Source organism: Stegostoma tigrinum, chromosome 20 (genome assembly GCF_030684315.1).
Source record: "Stegostoma tigrinum isolate sSteTig4 chromosome 20, sSteTig4.hap1, whole genome shotgun sequence".
Taxonomy (NCBI): Eukaryota; Metazoa; Chordata; class Chondrichthyes; order Orectolobiformes; family Stegostomatidae; genus Stegostoma; species Stegostoma tigrinum.
In genome coordinates, this window is record NC_081373.1 from 38,583,227 (window position 1) to 38,603,686 (window position 20,460).

The 20,460-nt window shown below is 40.3% G+C and overlaps 1 protein-coding gene across 3 annotated transcripts in view; it reads left to right on the plus strand.

Moving 5' to 3' along the window:
• Nucleotides 1-20,460, plus strand: part of LOC125461849 (inositol polyphosphate-5-phosphatase A) — a 499,445-nt gene that overhangs the window by 327,128 nt on the left and 151,857 nt on the right. For all 3 annotated transcript variants that reach the window (XM_048551135.2, XM_048551134.2, XM_059653108.1), the window contains exon 7: nucleotides 19,186-19,238. In XM_048551135.2, the coding sequence (XP_048407092.2) occupies nucleotides 19,186-19,238 (53 nt within the window). The remainder of the gene's footprint in view (nucleotides 1-19,185; nucleotides 19,239-20,460) is intronic.

Below are 20,460 nucleotides of genomic sequence, written 5' to 3' on the forward strand. Positions count from 1 at the left end.
CTCTGTAGTTGTTACAGTCACTTCTGTCCCCTTTGTTCTTATAGAGGGTGACAATGTTACAGTCTCTCATGTCTTGCAGCACCATTCCCTCCTCCCGGCACTGGCTCAGTAGTTCCAGCAGGTGGCGAAGCAGAGCTCCCTTTGCACACTTGATGACCTCTGGTGGGATGCCATCCAACCCTGGTGCCCTTCCACTGGGTAAGCTGTCAATGGTTCTGCTCAGTTGTCAGCAGTCGGCAATGCGTCCAGCTCCTCCATGACCGGTAGGCATTCCACAGTGTCTAACGCGTTGCTCGAGATGTCGTTTTCCTGGAGTAGAGTTCGGAGTAATGCTCCACCCACCTCTCCATCTGCTTGCTTTTGCCTTCGATGATCTCGCCTGTCCTGGATTTTAGTGGAGCTGTCTTGCTCTGGGTTGGACCAATGGCTTTCTTGATCCCCTCATACATTCCACGTATGTTGCCTGTGTCAAATGATAACTGGATGCTTTCGCATAGTGGTAGCCAGTAGTCATTTGCACAGCATCTGGCTGCCTTCTGTGCATTGTTTCTTGCTGTCCTCAGCGCTTGCAGTGTTACCTGGGTAGGTTGGTGTTTGTGTTTCAACAGTGCAGCACCCATCGCCTCAAAGGTCGCGTTGAGCTCATTCGCGTTTGCTTCGAACTAGTCCTGTGTCTTGCTCCACTTCTGCCCAAAGGTCTTCAATGCAGTGCTGTGGATAGTGTCCCTTAGCCTGTCCTATCTCTGCTGAGCACCTCCTTCTGGTGGGTCTGCAAGGAAGGCGTCCTCCAGTGACTTGATGAATTCTGCCGCTTTGTTGAAGTTGTGTCGTAGTAGCATTGATACGCTGCTTGCCTGCTACTGGCCAATATATGTTGATAGGAAAGGGCACCAATTGTCTGTCAGCAGCTTGTTTGCAATCAGCAGGACATTATCATGCAAACAAATATTCACTTTGCTGGGACCTGACACACTGCCACTGTCAGCTGGGTGACCCATGTCCACATGTGCCAGGTAATCCCCATCTCTCAAAGGAGTAAAAATCCTACCATCTCTCTAGCACAGTAACATTCCTGAATCTCCCATTGCTGATATCCTGGTGCTTACCACTGATCATAACTTTAACCAGACCAGCCATATGGATTCTGTGGCCATGACACCAGGCCAGAGGCTAGGTATTCTGTGATTAATAGCTAACTTCCTGACTCCCCAGTATCTGTCCACCACCTACCAGGCAGAGTCAGGACAGTGATGAATAATCTCTGCTCAACTGGATGCATGCAGGTTCAACAGCAGTGAAGAAGCTTGGCATAATGCAAAGCAGTGTGAATCACTTGATATGCACCCCATGCATCATGTTGACATTCAATCCCCCCACCAATGACTATTTTTTGTGTTTATTCATGAAATGTGGGTGTTGCTGGCTGGGTCAGCATTTATTGCCCATTCCTCATTTTTTCTTTGATACCTATATCCTGAATGAACACTGGCTAAGCCAACATTTATTGCCCATCCCTAATTGCCCAGAGGGCATTTAAGAGTCAAACACATTGCTTAAGCCTTGTGTCACATGTCAGCCAGACCAGGCAGGATGACAGTTTGCTTCCCTAAAGGGCATGAGTGAACCAGTTGGGATTTTCCAACAATCAACAAGGTTTCTTGCTCATCATTAGACTCTTAATTCCAGATTTTTATTGAATTCAGATTCCACCATCTGTCCTTGCAGGATTTGAACCTGTGTGCCCAGAACATTCCCTGGGTCTCTGGATTAACAGTCTCAAAGTAATATCACCGGACATCACCTCCCCTCAAGTTGCTTTTGGCAAGTTGGTGTTGAGCTGTCTTCTTGATCTGCTGTGGTCAACTTGTTATAGTTGGATCCACAATGCTGTTAGGAAAGGAGTTCCAGGGTTTAGACCCAGTGACGCTGAGAAATAATAATTTATTTCCAAGTCAGGATTGTGTGCAGCCTGACGGGGAAATTGCAGGTTGTGGTGTCCCCATACATCTGCTGCCCTTGTCCTTCTATTTGGTACTGGTCATGGATTGGAAAAGTTCTATTAAAAGAATCTTGGTGAATTTCTGAAGTGCATTTGTAGGTAGTTCACACTAAAGAATAGAAGTTTCAGAATTCCCTGTTGAATTTCAGCTGATGTGCTATCTTAGACTTCAAACAGCAACTTTAATGTTTCTAGCAGCTTTAACATAAAAACAATCCCAAGATGCTTCTCAAGAGCACTATTGAATAAAATGGGGCACTAAGGCACGTAAGGAGATATTGTCAGGAGAAAGAGCAATTGTCAAAGCAATTGGTTTTACAGAGTATGTCTTCAACGAGGAAAGAAAGGTATAGAGGTGCAGAGCCGTAGAGAAAATATTAATGCTTAGTGCCTAAGCAACTGAAGGCACAGTCACCATTGGTGGAGCAATTATCATCTTCATCATATTCTTAACTCTCTCAACTACTTGCTCCCAAGTTTGGCAGAGCTTCCTTCTCGTGGATGTGGCATGGTTCAAACTTATTGCAGCTACCTCCAGTATATGATACCCCTCTGCTCCTTTGCTGCCTTAAAGAAAGAAAATGAGAAGTATTCAGTTAACATGTTACAGAACGACACCAAAATGTTGTATTGAGCTCACGATGAGTGTGAGAAAACGATTGTGCAACAAGTAATTATAGGTAAAATAATCTGTTTTGTTGGTCTTTGGCTGTATTCTGGAAGAGCACATTGCAAATGTGATGACGCAATTTTCTGTCTAATAAAGTTAATAACTGAATGCACAGTTTTGCAATATATGCTGCAGCACATGCCAAGAAGGGAAAAGTTTTACTCCAACATTCTGTTCAAGAGTTGAATACATGCAAATGTAAATAAAGCCTTGATGAAAGGTATGTTTTATAATTCATTGACAGCAACTAGTCAAAGACTTTTTAGCAATGTAAACAGAGGTCAAAATTTTGCAAAGTGTTACGGAGTATATTCTAAGATATTATGCATGACTCCTTTTTCCTTTCTTGCCTGGGTGATTTGATAATGCAGTGTGCGCTACAGTGTAGTGAGTGGGGTCAAGGAGTCCACACTGACTGTCCTGTCCACCTCTCCTCACCGGCTGGTTCAAAACTGCCCTCATTCATCTTATATGTTTTTCCTTCTCAAAAACGCATCACAGGAGAACATCGACAAGTGCATAAGTGGATCTGGGGGCTCGGCAGATGCTGCAGACATTGGATTTTAAGTAATCAACCTCCTGTGCTGAGTGATAACAATTGCATGAATTTTGAAATTGGATGATGTGAAGTATTATTGCATCCTCAGTGGAAGCAATGTCAAGTTATAGGGACCCAAGATGAGACACAAAGCAGTCTGCATCATGATAAGTGACTTTTCTGATGTCAGGTGCCCCTTACTGTCAAATATGAAAGTACAAGTGGAACTGGGTCACTCAGGAGAGGTGATGGAAGCATAATCAATCAGATCAAACACTGCACAACGAGTAACAAAAGATTGAACCTCATGGAAACAGTAAAGAAGCTGCAATTTGTGAAGATCAGCGGAGTGCTCTGATTGGTTTAAAAGTATGGAAAGATAGACAGGCAGAGAGTTATAAGGACAGCATTCCAGAGCTCAGGCCTAAGAAACTGAAGGCACAGCCAGCCACCGTTGGTGGAGCACTTACCGCCTTCATTGGGGCGGCTTGGAGGCTCAGTGGTTAGCACTTCAGCCTCACAATGCCAGAGACCTGGGTTCGATTCCAGCCTCGGGTAACTGTCTGTGTGGAGTTTGCACAAGCTTCCGCTGTCTGCATGGGTTTCCTCCCACAGTCCAAAGATGTGCAGGTTAGGTGGATCGACCATGCTAAATTGCCTGTAGTGTTCAGGGGTGTGTGGGTTATAGGGGGGATGGGCCTGGGTGGGATGCTCCAAGGGGCAGTTCCACACTGTAGGGAATCTAATCTAATCTCATTCTCAACTTGCTCATCTACAATAAATGTAATGGCTTTGCTCCTAGAAGAATTTATACCAATACTTTTGGATACAGGACAGTGGAGCCAGGACGCACATGAAAGACCTTTGAAAATAAAGCGAGTTGGGTCGCAGGTCAGGTACTTTATGGAGGGGTCAATGACATTATGTTTGAAAGGCAGAGGGACAACCTTTGAGGCTGGAGAACCATCAATACTCTCCAGATAATGGCAGCTAATTGAATAGTTAAGAGTTGACTCAGGAAACCATCAGGGAACAGAAGCCGGGTCTCCAGGAGAGGTGAACTTGGATATTGGGTGTGAAATTGCAAAGGAGGAGAAGATCAGCATGCGTAGCATGGGAAGAAAATGTTGCTTGTATCGATTTAACCTTAAAGAGAAAGAAACCCATAAGTATTTTACAGTCACTGTTGGAAGGCAGTTGTAAGGAGGCGAGAAATTATTCTGCAAAAATTCACTCTCATTTCAGTTGAAACTATTTTGTAAAACACACCAAAGATAGAACTCGTTTGACCTGATGTAATTTTTACTTTTATTGTGCATCAGTGATACCCTTCCCAATGGAACTGGTGAAAGGGGAGGCCTAATTGTTAAATAATGTGAGCTGCCATCCATTCTTCATGCACAAGAGCTACAAATCTCTGAAAATACTAATTCAACTCAATCCATAAATGTTCACCAGATTCCTTATGACATGAAATATATGAGGAAGATTATAAGGAACTCTGAATAAATAATCCAATTTGAGCACATAACAATCTGTTCACTGTTAAAAATACTGTCCTTTTTGGATTATTTTTAAATCTTGAACATTGATAAAATGAAATTTATCATTCATGCCACAATGTAATGGCAATAATGATCTTAAATGAGTTATTATTAGTAAATAATATAGCTTGACTTTAATTTAGATAGTTGGCTTTGCCTCGTGCTCACACCATGCAAATCATTGTTCATTAATGCCTGTAGACTGCCCTAGCACTTTTAGCATAAAGTAGGTCACAAACTGTATTTGGATGATTGTCTTTGCATTAAACTGAAGAAATAGGAAGCAACAGAAAAATATGAAGATAATCATGGAAAGAAATTATGCTACTTATAATCTGGGCTAGTGTTTTCGTCTTTTAATGGCATTTAGTTCCAACAGTACCATAACATAATGGCCATGAATTTAAACCTTGAACTTTGGCTGGAAACATGATTTCATTCAGCATGACGTTTTGAACTGTATCTAATCAGTAGTTAGGGTGCTGCATGAATATGTTACAGTTAATTATATTCACTTATAGAATAGAATACAATGGTCTTTATTGTCAAGTGGACTTGAATGAGTGCAGTGAGAAGTTTGGCATCTTAGGTACAAAGGGTCCAAGGTACAGCTACATTAAAATGTAGTTACAGAGTTTAAAAGAAGTGTTGTTACAGAATTAAAAAGAGATAGATTAGCATGGGAATGGTTGAAAAAGTCCAGAATGATAATAAGTGACAATAAATACTAAAGTTCCAGTCTGTGCCCATCGGCCCCAAAGCATAAGGCCATGCTGCCTCCGCGCGTTGTCCTCCATCCAGGGCTCGTCCGTTCTGGGAATTGACCCATTCGCTCCACCGTGGGACTTGGCCATTCACTCTGCCCCACTGCTGAACTTGGCCCCTGGTTGCCTCCCTGTGCAGTGGGGCTTTGCCCCTGTTTCCTCCACTCGACTGTTGGGCTCAGCCCGTTTTCTCCGCACTGCCGTGGGACCTGTTCCGTGCTCGCTCCACTCCTTGACATCAGTCTCCAGGTAGGACGGAAGTGACAGGAGTGTGATGAAGATATAAAAATCTACATAGAGGAGAATAAAAAGAAAGAAAAAGGAAAGGTCTGACGAGCAGAGGAGTTCCGACTGGAGCATCCCACTCTGCCGCCATCTTGCATTATATTACTTATGTAACCAGTCACACCTCATGTATCCAATGCAATTGATTTAAAGCATCAGCAGAATTGAGAAGTGAAAGTTAATTGATTATTATTCCTTTGCAAAGTTAACCCATCTTGTTCGTTTGTCCTTTCAGCGCCCTCATTAGGCATGTTGGTTTTGTTCTCTTCTGAAACACTGAATGTTTACTGTTTTTATTCCAGCTTCCTTTTAATAACTTAAAGTTATGTTCTGGTGCACTTGGTTTGACTTCCTGATTATCATAGAATAATTACAGTGCAGAAGGAGGCCATTGGGACTATTTTGTCTGCATCAGACTCAATTATTGATGATCTTTGAATATAAAAGGTATTTTGGTCCCACAGAATGGCTTACTGTTCCCCATAGTTATCTGTATACATCCTGTTCAATAATTTAACCAATGTGAATTTCTGGAAATCTGATAACTGAAATCTTGTTATGAGCTGTCTGCTATTGGCCTGATTTGTTTCATGACACAGGACCATTTGTGAATGGATAATAGGCAACAGAATTAACCACATCTGATACAGAAATATGTTACCATTTGGAATCGTAAATATGGCCAAATGGAAGGTCAGGAAACAAGACTGACCCTGGATTCACTATTCACACATCATTGACCATTTTCAATGTGGCATGACATTGGGAGGCATGGGCAGAGAGGGGACAGATTCGCCTTCTGTCTGTCCCCCTTATACCCCAATATCACATAGGATCTGTCCAAGCTTAGTTTGCGAGCAACCTGTCAGACAGGTTCATCGGGCCATACAGTATAGAAACAAACCCTTCAGCCCACCCAGCCTATGTTTCCAAACTAAACTAGTTCTATCTGCTTATGATGGTCCTATATCCCTCCAAACCTTCCTATTCATGAATTTATACAAATATCTTTCAAATGTCGTAACAGTACCTGCTTCTACCTCTTCCTCTGGCAGTTCATTCCATACCCTTCCTTCTCTACCTAAAAAATATACCTCCTAGTCTTGAACTCCCTCAGCCTAGGTTAAAAAATCCATGTTATTTGCCTTATTTATACCCCTCATGATTTTATAAACTTCAATTAGGTCACCCCTCAACCTCCTAGGTTCCAGTGGAAAAGACCCCAGCCTTTCCAGTCTATTTTTATACTTCAAATCATCCATTCCTGGCAACATCCATTTAAATCTTTTCTGGATCCTCTCCAGTTTAATAATAGCCTTCTTATAAGGGGGCGACCAGAACTGTGCACAGTATTCCAGAAGAGGCCCCATCAATGTCCTGTACAATCTCAACATGACATCCCTACTCTTATACTCAAAAATCTGAGAATTAGTGGCAAGCGTGCCAAATGCCTCGTAACCACCATGTCTACCCAGTGATGCAAATTTCAAAGAATTATGTACCTGAACCCTTTGATCTTCTATTCCACAATACTACCCAGGGCCCTGCCATTAATTGTGTAAGCTCTGTGCTTGTTTGTATTACCAAACTGCAATGCCTCACATTTATTCAAATTAAATTCCATCAGCCACTCCTCAGCCCAATTGACCCCATTGATCAAGATCTCTTTGTAATCTTAAATAACCTTCTTCACTGGAAAGTCATCCTGTATCAGGTAGCATTTTATTTCAAAAATAAGCCTTGCCAATGAGGAAGTGATTAGTTATCAGTCCCTGCACAAGGATTACTAACCCCTGCATGTGGCTTTCTGACTTGTAAAAAGAGAAAAAAAAAGTCTGAATTATTACTTGACCCAACCCTGACTCTGACTCCTTCTTTTTGGGGCATCAGGAGTGGGTTCCTTCAATATTAGTTAAATGACCCTGCTGTAGGATGTGGAAAGGAATCGCAATCAAGTGAAGTCATTTTTCTTTTTAGACCATAAATTGTGATGAAATGTTACAATCCAAAAGAATTGAATCTCTGAAAGAACTGTTTGTTATTTGATGAACTGTGGATCACCAGAGTTCTTTTTAGCATGTAGGTGATATCTAGGGATTTATGTAGATCCTTATTTCTTTTTACTTGTTGATCATTATGATTGCGCTAAAGTATCATCAACTGCAATCTTCCCAGGCGTGCAAATGGAGTCTGAGGACTTTTGGTTGTCATTGTTTTTGACAGTTGGATCAGGGCAGCAGAAGAACTAGTATTTCTTTCAAGGCCTGGGAAACATCCTTGTAACATCTGGCTTCACACAGAATTGTAGAGGATGCCTTCTCCCAAGAGGGTCCCCAAATTCCCATCTGCTGACAAACCACTTTAATGGGGAATGTGCATACCATGACCTCATCTTGTAGGAGAAACCTCTCGTGATGCCCTTGATCATGTATTGTTCATAATTACATAATTTACTTTCACACAATCATGTATCCACTTGATACTTCTTGCTAAGAAAGCTGAGCTCCAGTGTGAAGTGATTAAAGTCCCTTTGCAATGTTCTTCCTTTACAATGACAGTGGCGCTATTCAAAACTACCTCCACTTTGTCAGAAATGTCAATAGCCCGGTTGCTGGTAAAAGTCTTCACTGCCACTGAAAATAAAAAAAATTGGTGATAAAGTGCCACCTCACTGCACCTATATCCCTCCAAAGCTTCCTATTCATGAACTTTATCCAAATATCTTTTAAATGTTGTAACAGTACCTGCTTCTACCTCTTCCTCCGGCAGTTCATTCCACACATAAACCGCTCTGGGTGAAAAAGTTGCCCTTTTGAAATCTTCCTTCTCTCACCTTAAGAAATATACCTCCTAGTCTTGAACTCCCCCAACCTAGGGAAAAGACCCATGTTAATTGCCTTATTTATACCCTTCATGAGTTTATAAACTTCAATTAGGTCACCCCTCAACCTCCAAGTTTCCAGTAGAAAAAGTCCAGCCTTTCCAGTCCATTTTTGTACTTCAAATCATCCATTCCCAACAACGTCCATTTAAATCTTTTGTGGAACCTCTCCAGTTTAATGATAGCATTCTTCTTAGGGGGTGACCAGAACTGTGCACAGTATTCCAGCAGAGGCCTCACCAATCTCCTGTACAATCTGAACATGACATCCCTACTCTTATACTCAAAAGTCTGAGAATTGATGGCAAGCATGGCAAATGCCTCTTAACCACCGTGTCTACCCATTCCAGATTTTTTTGAAAACTTGATGTCGCTTTAATGCTGTGGGATTATGGGAAACAAATTTTCTTCCTCCTTTCCCTCCATGGTATATTATCACAGATAGCTCAGCTGTTTTGCTTGCCATGTTCATGACTGAAACATGACTTGCTAAAACAACTAACATTCTTATTGGAATGTTTCCTCCTGCTTACGTGAGTTGGGTGATTTTGTTTTAGAAAGAGATGGTGCAAAGTATACTCGCTCCTCAATAGGCTTGTCCTTTTAATATGCATTTATACCATTGTACCTTCTAGCAGCACCTCCCCAATCTCCTTCACATTCATGCTGTTTCTTAATAATAGGTTTGAACTCTTGACAGAGCCATTGATGCTTCCTCCTGTGTCTCTTTCCTTGCCTGCTTTGTTCAGTGGAATCAATCCTGCTGTGTTGCCGTTTAATTTGATATGGTTTCCCACAGCAAAATGATGCAAAAGATGAATTGAGACATTGCATGGGACATTATCAATCAAAGTTGTGAACATTGGTTATTACTCACAGTGCATTCTGACATTAGCCCTCTGTAACCTTTGTCTCCTTGTTGATGCTGCATAGAGGTTTTACCCCTGTAGCTGATGTATTTATGTAGGTGATGTTTATGGAGGTTCTTTGAAAGGTCAGTAAGATATTTTATTCAAGCCTGAGGCCCACTTTAACATGACTTTGCACGTGATATATCTGAAACCATTGTATCATCTCATGCTTACCAAGAGATTAATGACACACTGATTCAAAAGTCTTAACATTTGCATGTTTATTTGATTTACATATGTTCTACTGTAAGAGTTAAATGTATGTTTTATATCGAAGCTCTAACGTCTGATTTGACAAGAGACAATTAAACTCACCCTTCATGTGTAATGCACATGACAACACCTATGTATTTATTTCCAATGGAGATTAATTTGTGGTGAGGTGTCTAAGTGCATGACAGTGCTCAAAGATCATTAATTACTGCTTTCCAAGTGGTGAGCTTCCTGGATATCCAATGATATTCAGTTCACAGTTAATAAGAGATACCCAAAGTGTTCTTTTGAAATTAAGCAAAAGAGTTCAGTCCAGGTGCAAATTTGTAAATTTAGAAGAGTTATAGAAATGTATTCGGACATAGGAAATATGTTGAGGCTCGAAGGATTGATACTCTTATTCCTGTTTCTATGTTCTACTCGGTAAACATTTACTTCCAGCAACAAAACTATACTACTTGTCAAATGAAGCTTACTGAATAAGGCCCAGCCATAACTTGATTCCCCTAAATGCCATATAATTTTCCCCCAACAAATTTGACTTGCCTCACAGAAACTGAACTGCTAAGATACATACCAGCTTTGAGATTAAATCTGGTTTTGAGTGGACAAAGATAATCAATAAGTTTTGTCTCACTGATAACATTTAATAAAAGTCCAAGGTGAATTTCTTCTCAACCTTCTCAATATGTTTTTTTTCCTGAAGGAGAAACACCTAACTCTGTTTTTCTCGCTCCAGAGATGCTACCTGATCTGCTGAATATCTCCAGCGTGTAATTTTTTTATTTCAGGTTATCAGCATCCATAGTATTTCAGTGTGTTCTGTAGTAGGAGGAGGTTGTAAGGTGGATGGCTGCTGGTGATAGTGTCAATCCAAGAGAAATTATATTCATCCTGCCTTTCTCCAACCACTGAACAATCTTGTAGCATTGCCACAGATTTGTACGTAATAGATTGTTGGTCTGCAATGAAATTGTTGGATCGGTGCTTTTACTGTGCATCAATCTGTTCCCTGAACAAGATGCTTTCAAAGAAGAGACTCAGTGATGGGTTTGTTGTATTCTGCAGTGCCTTAGTCATGGTTGTAGCAATAATTGAACTTGGATTTTCACTGGAGAGGGCTCTGTGCAGCTGTTACATTCTCCGTGGACTGCATCCTGTTGCATAGATTTTGGTTATAAACTCAGAGATAGTAAGAACTGCTGATGCTGGAGTCAGAGGCAACACAGCGTGGAGCTGGATGAACACAGCAAGCAAGGCAACATCAGAGGAGCAGGAAAGTTGATGTTTTGGGTTGGGAGCCATCTTCAGAAATGGGTCCTGGCCTGGCCTGCTGTGTTCCTCTAGCTTCATATTGTGTTATCTCTGGTTATAATATACTCCTTTAAAAGACCTAAACTGCACAAGATGCTTCATGCATTCAAGTGGCACCGTAAAGTCTGAAATTCTGCTGTTGAACTGTACATATTTGTAGGTAGATTATCTGAGCTCCAAATGCTTGGACTCAGCAGCTGAAGAAGGTCTGAGCAGTGATTGATTGAGAATATCCATTGTGCTCTGTTATTTCTTTCCGTTTTCATAAGAGGACAGAGGACTTCATTTTAAGTTATTTTACAATTCATGCAATTGAGTTTTGAAACATTGTTTTATGTGTCAGAGTGAAATGCTGCCATATTTGTGTTTAGCGGAGTGGCAGAGGGAGAAAATTATGTAAATGAACAGCAGAGAAATGATAACTAGCCATGAACTTGGCTACCACCCTCCATCCCCTGGCCTATGGTTGTCTCCAGGGTTTCTTCTCATTAAGAGTGAAATGCCAACTGTAGTGTGGCCCATCTGTTAGGAGTTATATATATATATATTAATTTTCTTGATATGGGCAGCTGAATAGGCTAGCATTTGTTTCCTGAATAAAAACCAAATGAACTGTGGATGCTGTAAATCAGGAGCAAAAACAGAATTTGCTGGAAAAGCTCAGCAGGTCCAGCAGCATCTGTAAAGAGAAATCAGTTAACAGACTGGGTTCTGCAGAAGGGTCACCAGGCCCGAAACGTTAATTCTGATTTTTTTCCTCACATGCTGCAAGACCTGCTGAGCGTTTCCAACAACTTCTGATTTTGTTCAGTATTTATTTCCTTTGCCTAAATGCCCTTGAGCATGCGGTGGTGTCCTTGTGTATATTAAAATATTCCCACAAAGGTGTCAGACGGGTTTTCAGAATTTTTATTCAACACTTGAGGAAATGCCAATATATTATCTTTTACATTAGTTCTTGAAGCAGAACGTGAAGGTGACAGTATTTTCAAAGCTGCTGTTCTTGTTGGGTTTAGGAGGTGCAGTTGATGGTGTCCTGGTGAGTTGCTATGGTGCATTCTGTTGACAGTGTTCACAGTAGCTATGGTACTTTTAAAATCTGTAGAGCATTCTAATGTGAGACTTCACTTTAGGTTTAAAGTATTGAGTAAAATTTTACTTATTTAAGCTGACTAAGTGAATAATAAATAGCATTATTCCTGTACAATCTATGATAATAGGCACATATTAAAACCTAATAGCTTTGTGCATGCACGTGTAACTATCTCACACATAAGAGTCAACAAAAACAGACTCTTCAATCTAGCTCATCCATGCCAGCCAAATTCCCAATCAAAATTAGTCCCACTTTCCTGCGTTTGGCCCATATCCCTCGAAACTTTTCTTATTCATGTACCTGACCAAATGTGTTTTAAATCTTGTAACGGTACTATATCTGCCACGTCCTCTGGTAGTTCATTCCACATAAAAAGCACCCTCTGTGTGAAAAAGCTGTCCTCTGGTTCCTTTTACACCTTTCTCCTCTCACCTTAAAAATATGCTGCCTAGTTTTGAACTCCCCCACCCTAGGTAGAACTTTTGCTCTTCACCTTATTTATGCCCCACATGATTTTATAAATCTCTATAAGATCACCCCTCAACCTCCTGCACCCCATACAGTGAAAAAAGTCCCAGCCTATCCAATGTCTCCTTTTATCCCAAACCCTCTCGTCCCAGCAACATCCTTGTAAAACTTTTCTGAACCCTCTCAAATTTAATAATATTCTTCCTTGAAAGGCACTCAATAAAAGCTTGCAATCAAAATGCTGAACTCTCATTTTGTAAGTGGCTTTTACAGCATTATATTTCTTTTTTTCATTTTTTTTTACCATTACCGGCTTGATCTTGTGTCTGACTCATTTCTTCAGGAAGCTTGAAAGTTTAGTGCATAAATATATTTTACAGTTCATCTTTCAACAGTGACCTCCAACTTTAAATGAACTGTCCTAAAACCAGGCAGGAAAAATGGTTCAATTTTGTCTTTTATTCACCCCCCCCCCACCCCAAACCTGAGGGGGTGAATGTATTATGTGTAAATGGGCAGTTTGACTCCCCAGGCAAATAAGAACTGATAGACCACAAAAACGTGATTGTAACCCAACCAGGCGCCTGGACACTAACGTGACAACCAGAGACCAGCAACCTCTGCTTCATAAGGACTGTCAGTTGGGTCGTCCTGAAGAAGGGAGGTGGTAAGCAATATTTGTCTTGTTGTCCCTGGTTGAGGTTCTGTGAGAAAGGGTTCAGGGGAGTTAAAAGAAAGGGCAAGAAGGACTGACTTTCAGAGCCTACCCTATTGCCCATCATTCGTGCCTCCGATTTGCACTCCCTCACTGCACAAACTCGATAGGCAGATCACCCAGATAACTCAGTCAAGACACTTTTTCAACCATTGGGACGGCAGGTGATTGAGGGAATGATGAGCTGAGGCCTTTAATCAGCCACTACATGGCCATTTTCTGTTGGATATCAGTGCAAGCCACAATGCTCGCATCTGCTGCAAGGTGTTGGCTGCTCCAGGAACCGTGGCTCGGACCTGATAAGCTGGAATCTGAGCTACTAGCACTGCCAATCATCAGGGAGAAGGAGAGCTACCTGAACACTGTGCTTCAGGAGATAGTCAAATAACTTCGATGAGTTACATCAAATTTGGTCCGTGGCTGTTACTGCAAGTAAGGCAGGTCTTGGGCACCCAGAATTTAGCTTTTGAGGAGCCTTGGCTACTGCCATTACTTAATAGGCATGAAGTTCTTGCTATCAGTGCAGACAAGGGCACAGATTTCAGGGAAGATGAGTGAACTGACCTCAGCGATGTAGTCCAGAGTGCCATTCAAATGGGGCATTGCATAGTTAAGGGAACAGATGCTGCTCTCTGCAGCAAAGACAGAATCCTAAAGGTTGTGTTGCAAACTCATTCCAAGGTTCAGGGCATCTTTTCTGCTGAGAGGAACTTGGAGTGGAAGGGGAAGGATGGTCCACATTGGTACCAGCAACATAGGTAGGACAATGAGAGAAGTTCTGTGGAAGAATTATGAGCATTTTGGGGTTGAATTGAAAAGCTGGTCCACAAATGTAATAATCTCCAGATTGTTGCCTGACCATAAGCAATGTGTAAACTGGTGTAGAGTAAATAAGATTGGAAATATGTATGGCTCAAAGATTGATGTAGGCAAAGTGGATTCTGATTCATGGGGAGCCATTACCAGTACTGGGGAATAAAAGAGCAGCTGTTTCGGGATGGGCTTTATTTGAACTATGCTGGGAGCAGTGTCCTGGAAAATCGTTTGACCAGGATTGTAGCTTTAAACGAATTATTAGAGGGAGGGTTCAATTGAACAGAGGTTTAAAAAATCAACAAGGACTTAAAGAGCAGAATGCAGGGTAGTGAAGAGGCAAACTATAATTGAAGTGTGACATGAAGGGGTAAAAATTACAGACAGAAGAGTGCAGCACAAATACAGAAGCCGAAAGAGTAATAATGGTAAAAAGTCAAAGATTAGGGCTTTTTATCTGAGTGCATGCAACATTTGTAACAAGAGTTGACAGAACAAGCAGAAGTAAATGAATATAACCTGATAGCTGTTACAGAGACATGATTGCAGGGCGACCAGGATTGGAAACACATATTCCAGATGAACAGAGAAAATGGAAACGGAGGTGGGGTGGCTTTGTTAATAAAAGATAGTATCAGTGTGGTGCTGAATAGTGAAGTAGCTGCAGTAGGTAAAGATGTGGAATCAGAATGAGTACAAGTGGGAGCCACCTTCGGCCCTCATAGGGAAAATTCTAAATTGAGAAATAATGAAGGCTTGAAAGAAGGGCACTACTATTGTCATGGGTGATTTTGAAATGCATATTAATTGGACAAATCAGAACAGCAATAGTGACATTGAAGATTAATTTGTTGACAGCATCAGTGTTTGCTTGTTAGAGCAACATGTTGCTGGACCTACCTGGGAACAGGACATTTTAGATTGAGTCATGCGTAATGAAGTAGGGTTGATAAGAGGTCTGATAGTTGGAAATCCTCTGGTGGAAGGGAGTGATCACAATAAAATAAAGTAAAATTTCAAATTCCGTTAGTGGGGGCAACTCATGCCTCAAACCAGTGTCCGAAATGTAAGTAAGGGCAATGACAGAGATAGAAAGAAAGAATTGTCTCTAAAGGCTTGGAAAACAGATTAAGGGATAAGTCAGTGGATGGACAGCAGGCATTAAAGGAGATATTTCATGACGCTCAGCAAAAGAATTATTCTGATAAAAAAAAGAGGGACCCAGGGGCAGGATGGAATCATCCATGATGATTAACAAAGGTAGTGAAGGAAAGTATTCAGTCAAAAACTAAAGTATACAAAGTGGCAAAAACTAATGGAAAGCCAGAGAATTGGAGGTCTTTTTTGGAACCAGCATGTGGATGACTTGAAAGCTAATAAAACGGGATAAAATTGATTATGAAAGTAAACTAGCAAGAAATATAAAATAAATGACAAAAGCTTCTATGGGTATATAGAAAGAGAGAAAGGCCACTGGGCCCGAAATATTACCTCTGCTTTCTCTCCACAGATGCTGCCAGATCCGCTGAGTTTCTCCAGCAACTTCTGGTATTGTTATTAGAAAATAATAGCTAAAGTAAGTGCGGGTCTCTTGAAGGTGCAAATGGAGAAATAGCAGATAATTTAAATGAATATTTTTAATTGGTCATCACGGTGAAGGACACTATAAGCTACTCAAAGATATCAGATAAGCAAGGTGCTAATGGGAGTAATATTGTGACAAACTGATGTGACTAGAGGCAAACAAGCCACCAGGGCCTTATGGTCTGCATTCAAGGATGTTAAAACAAATGGCTGCAAAGATAGGGGAAGCATTGAATAAAATATTCCAGAAGTCAGCATTTGAAAAGGTGCCACATAAGTGCATAAGATAGGACTTCATGGTATTGAGGGCAATGTATTGCTTTGATGAAGATTGGTTAATACAAAGAAGACAGAGGGTCAGGATTAATGGGTTTTTCTTTTAGGTTGGCAAGATTTAACTAATGGACTATCATAAGGATAGTCATGGGTGTTCAATTTTTTTAAACTCCATTTTAATTACTCAGAAGAAAGGGCATAGTATAATAAATCCATATTTGCTGATAATAGAAAAGTACTTGGGAGGGCATGTTGTGCTAAGGACATAAAACATCTGCAAGGGGATATAAATAGGTTGTGTGAGTGGGCAAAAACTCGGCAGAAGGAGATTAATATAGAAAAATGAAAGATCACGATTTTAGCAGGAGGAATCAAAAGGCAGACTGTTATTTAAATTGAGGGAGATCCAGAAAGGTGCACCACTGAATTCTTCCACATGACACACAAAAGGTTAGCATGCTGGTGCAGCATGTTTTGGAACGCAAATGTGGTTTTGTTCTTCATTGCTAAGTATTTAGAATTGAAAAATAGGGAAGCCTTGTTACAATTATACATGGTGTCAATGAGGTCGCACCTGGAATATTGCACACAGTTTTGGTCCCTGTGTTTGAGAAAGAATATACTGGCACTGGAGGCAGTTCAAAAGAGCTTCACCAGGCTGATTCCTGGAAAGAAGGGATGGACCTATCAAACACAGCTAAACATGGTTACACATTTATTTACTAAAGTTTAGAAGACTCTGTGCCTAGGGAACGTGTACCTAAGATGATGTCATAAGTGGCAATTTGTAAACTTTTCATTTGAGCGTATGTGACAAGAAAGCTAATTTTAAATTCTAGTTGTTGCCACATCCAGGGACGAGAAAAGCCTACCAGGAGAGAACTAAAAATAACACTAGTGGAGAGTAACAGCAGCACCATCCTATTTCAGCTTTGTAGTGAGACCTGTGCCAATTGGAATTGTACATTTTAGGATTTCTGAACTCCATTCTTATGATTTAAAAAGCTACACCACTCTAAATGTCCCCAAGAATGCTTGATGAGACTTCATAAATTTGAATGACTATTAAATCGCATTGAAAAATAATTATATGTAATATATGTATAACTTAATAAAACACTCAAAGTGTTTCTTCATTTGGTTCCTCACCTAAAGTAAAATGCAGGAGTGTTCCCCTGAGTTGAAGGGTCAATATGAGGAGGCATTATTCTAAAGTGACGGGCAGGTTTACAGGGGATTTGAGAAAAAATGTTTTCACCCAGATGGTGGTGGGAATCTGGAATGCACAGATTCCAAAAAATGCTCACAATTTTTAAAAAGTACGTGGATGAGGACTTGAAATGTCAAGACTATGGGCCAAGTGCTGGAAAGTAGGATTACTGTAGGTAGGCAGTATGCTGTATGACGCTATGACTGTAAACATAGAGGACGTGAGAAGGCAGGGTTTTATGTGAGTGAAGATGTGGATTACAGCCCATTGGTCAATTGAGGATGGAGGCTTCATGAACAATACTTGAGAAGTTGACCAGCCGAGCAGGAAGTATACAACTACAACTCATAGATTTAGAGTGCCTTTAATATGTTAAAATATATCAAGGCACCTCACTGTTATTGCACAAAAGATGATAATGAATCACATAAGGAGATACGAGAGCAGATTGTCTAAAGAATGGTCAAAAATGGTTTTAAGGAACATCTTAAAGAACAAAAAAGAGGTAGAGAAATGGAGAAGTTAAGAGAAGGAATCCCCGAGTTTAGGGCCCAGGTACAACCTCAAATTGAATGAGGCTTGTGAGGTCAGAATTAGAAATAAACAGACCTCGAGGAGGGTTGTGGGTCTGAAGGCAATTATAGTAGTAGGGAGTTGAGAAGCCCAGGAAGTATTTAAGAACAATTTTAAAATCAGGAACTAGTGTAGATGATTGAGCATAAGGTAATGAGTGAACAATGTTCAATGCAATGCTGCTGTCCAGTCACCAGTACTCTGAACATCTGAACGGTGCACCATGCAAAGTATCGCTTTTCATTCGAGAGCAATGGCATAGTAAAAGCACTCATATTCTTCTAAAGCGCTAACATTCTCACCGGCACATCAGCGTGGGAGGTTCAGCAGCTTTTTAATCCTTTGTTAAATGTGTCAGTGTTTGCCAAGCACCACTGATCAGCGGTACAGTTCACGCTGTGGATCATAGGAATACGAGCACACATCATGGATTGCTATCTTGTGATATACTGGCTCATCAGTTAGACTGATCTTTTGAGCTACTGGGGTTGATGTAGTTTCACAGGCATCCACTATATTAGCTATATTTTGGCAATATATACATGGGACTCATTTAATTGCAGATTTAGTGTCTAGTCCTGATCCACTTATAAAGCCAGTTATTAACAAGTTGGTGGACTAAAAATGAAATTTCACGAAAGGAAAATGTTTGCACCACACAACCGGTGGAACTAAGTGACTGTACAGGTTTGCTCCTCATTCCCTAGCTACTGGTTGAAAAACATCTCCAGCCTCTCTTACGATTTATATTTCTCTGAAATAAATAAATTTATGAATAGTTTGAATATTGACCTTTAACTGCTACCAGCTATGAGGCAGGTGACAAGAGGCCTGTGAATTTCATGGTTAAAATTCTATCCTGCAGAGCTCTGGAGTAATGCACAATATTCTGACAGTACAATATAAGCCTCCCATTCTCCTTGTCAGTTTTGTGTGAACATTTGTATTGAGGTATGTTGCAGTTGCATCTTCTCTTAAGTGTAGTGAGCAAAGAGTGATTAATTTCTTTACTGAGCTGTTACTTTCCTTCCATCTAGTGGAATGAACTGAGCGTGATTACAGTGATTTATAACCAAAGATAAATTATTACCAAACAAATAAATCAAATGCCTTTTCTTTTCAGGTTCAGTAATTTTCTGCTGCATTTTGATAGTCTTCCACTGTGCTTGTGTTATAAATGACGTGTATAATATCTGATAGTTCAGAATTTGCTTAGGAAGAGATGCAAGCTCTTGCTTGATGTTCAGACTCTGTTTGCCACATTGTGAAAATTGTACTTTGTTCCTCCTTACAATGTAAAATTGACATCTTCCTTTGTTTTGTATTAATAGTGTAAGTGGTCCAGAAAAGGCTTCATCAGAACACGATGGAGTGTCACTGATTGGTATGTTCCAGTCCTTTTGATTTTAACTTTTACATTAATTTGCAATTAATTTAGTAGCAGTAGAAGTACAAAACAGGTAGAGTTGTGATTTGATATTTTGACCATTGTCAGTCACTGCACTGTCATCTGCCACACCTTATGTCCTTGGAAATGCATTTATATTTGAAAGGGTTAATCCATCAACCTTGCTGTTATTTTATATTATACTACGGTATTTTCATCCAACAATTTATATTTTAGTTTATCTGTCTCTTAATAAGACAGAATATATATGAAAATATCAAGTTAGAACTTTTTAGCATAACCCTTTTTTTCTGACCATCCATGAAGATTTCTTCCACTGATAACCAGAGAAATGATCTGGACCATTAACAGTGCTATAGTGCCAAGATATCTTGAGGCTGCTTTTCATCAGTGATACTTCTTCTTCAAGAAAGGACAGTGGGATTTCCTGAGTTATGGAATAATCTTTAAGCTGGAGATACTTTGTTGAGAAGTTGAGATATTGAGGGATGTGAAGATAAGGTGGTAAATTTGGATTTAAAAAATTGTCGCTGCTAATAAAAATAATAAGGGTAAGAAGAATTTATGACCCAGATAATGAGATTACCTGATGGCAGTTGGTTTGCCTCATGATTTTCTTATTACCCCTGAGCCAAGTGCACTGCTACTACAGTAAGCTTTTCCTCTTTTGTGATATAAACGTATTCATCCTGAGAAGGGCAATAGAGTTCTGAAGGCCATCTGTAACTGTTTCCAGATAGTCCCAATGTATCGGACTGACCTATATCCTTGGAGTAAGATAACACAAGCTACTAAAGAAATAAATCCTGAAATAATATTTTACTACTTTCCATTTAAGAATAAAATAGTTCTAGGATGTTGCAGAATACAAAATAACATTACCTGTTTTAATATCAGTGATTTATATATTTCTTCTGTGCGATTTTGGAGTATGTTTCAAGTGATTTTGTGTCACTTCAGACTGATTCCAGGCCTTATCTGTATTGTTGATATCGATTGATATCAGTGGTGATTCAGTTCCTGGTAGTAAGTGACCCCCTTCCCATTGCTGAGGTCACTAAATTGTTGGAGCAATGCTGGCCTCTGTTAAAATAAGGAGAAGAGTGCACTGTTCAGGCCACTGAGTCTCTCAAGCTGGCAACATGTTTCAATTCCTGTATGTTTTCCGAACAGACTTTGGATTTAAAGAACTTCCTTG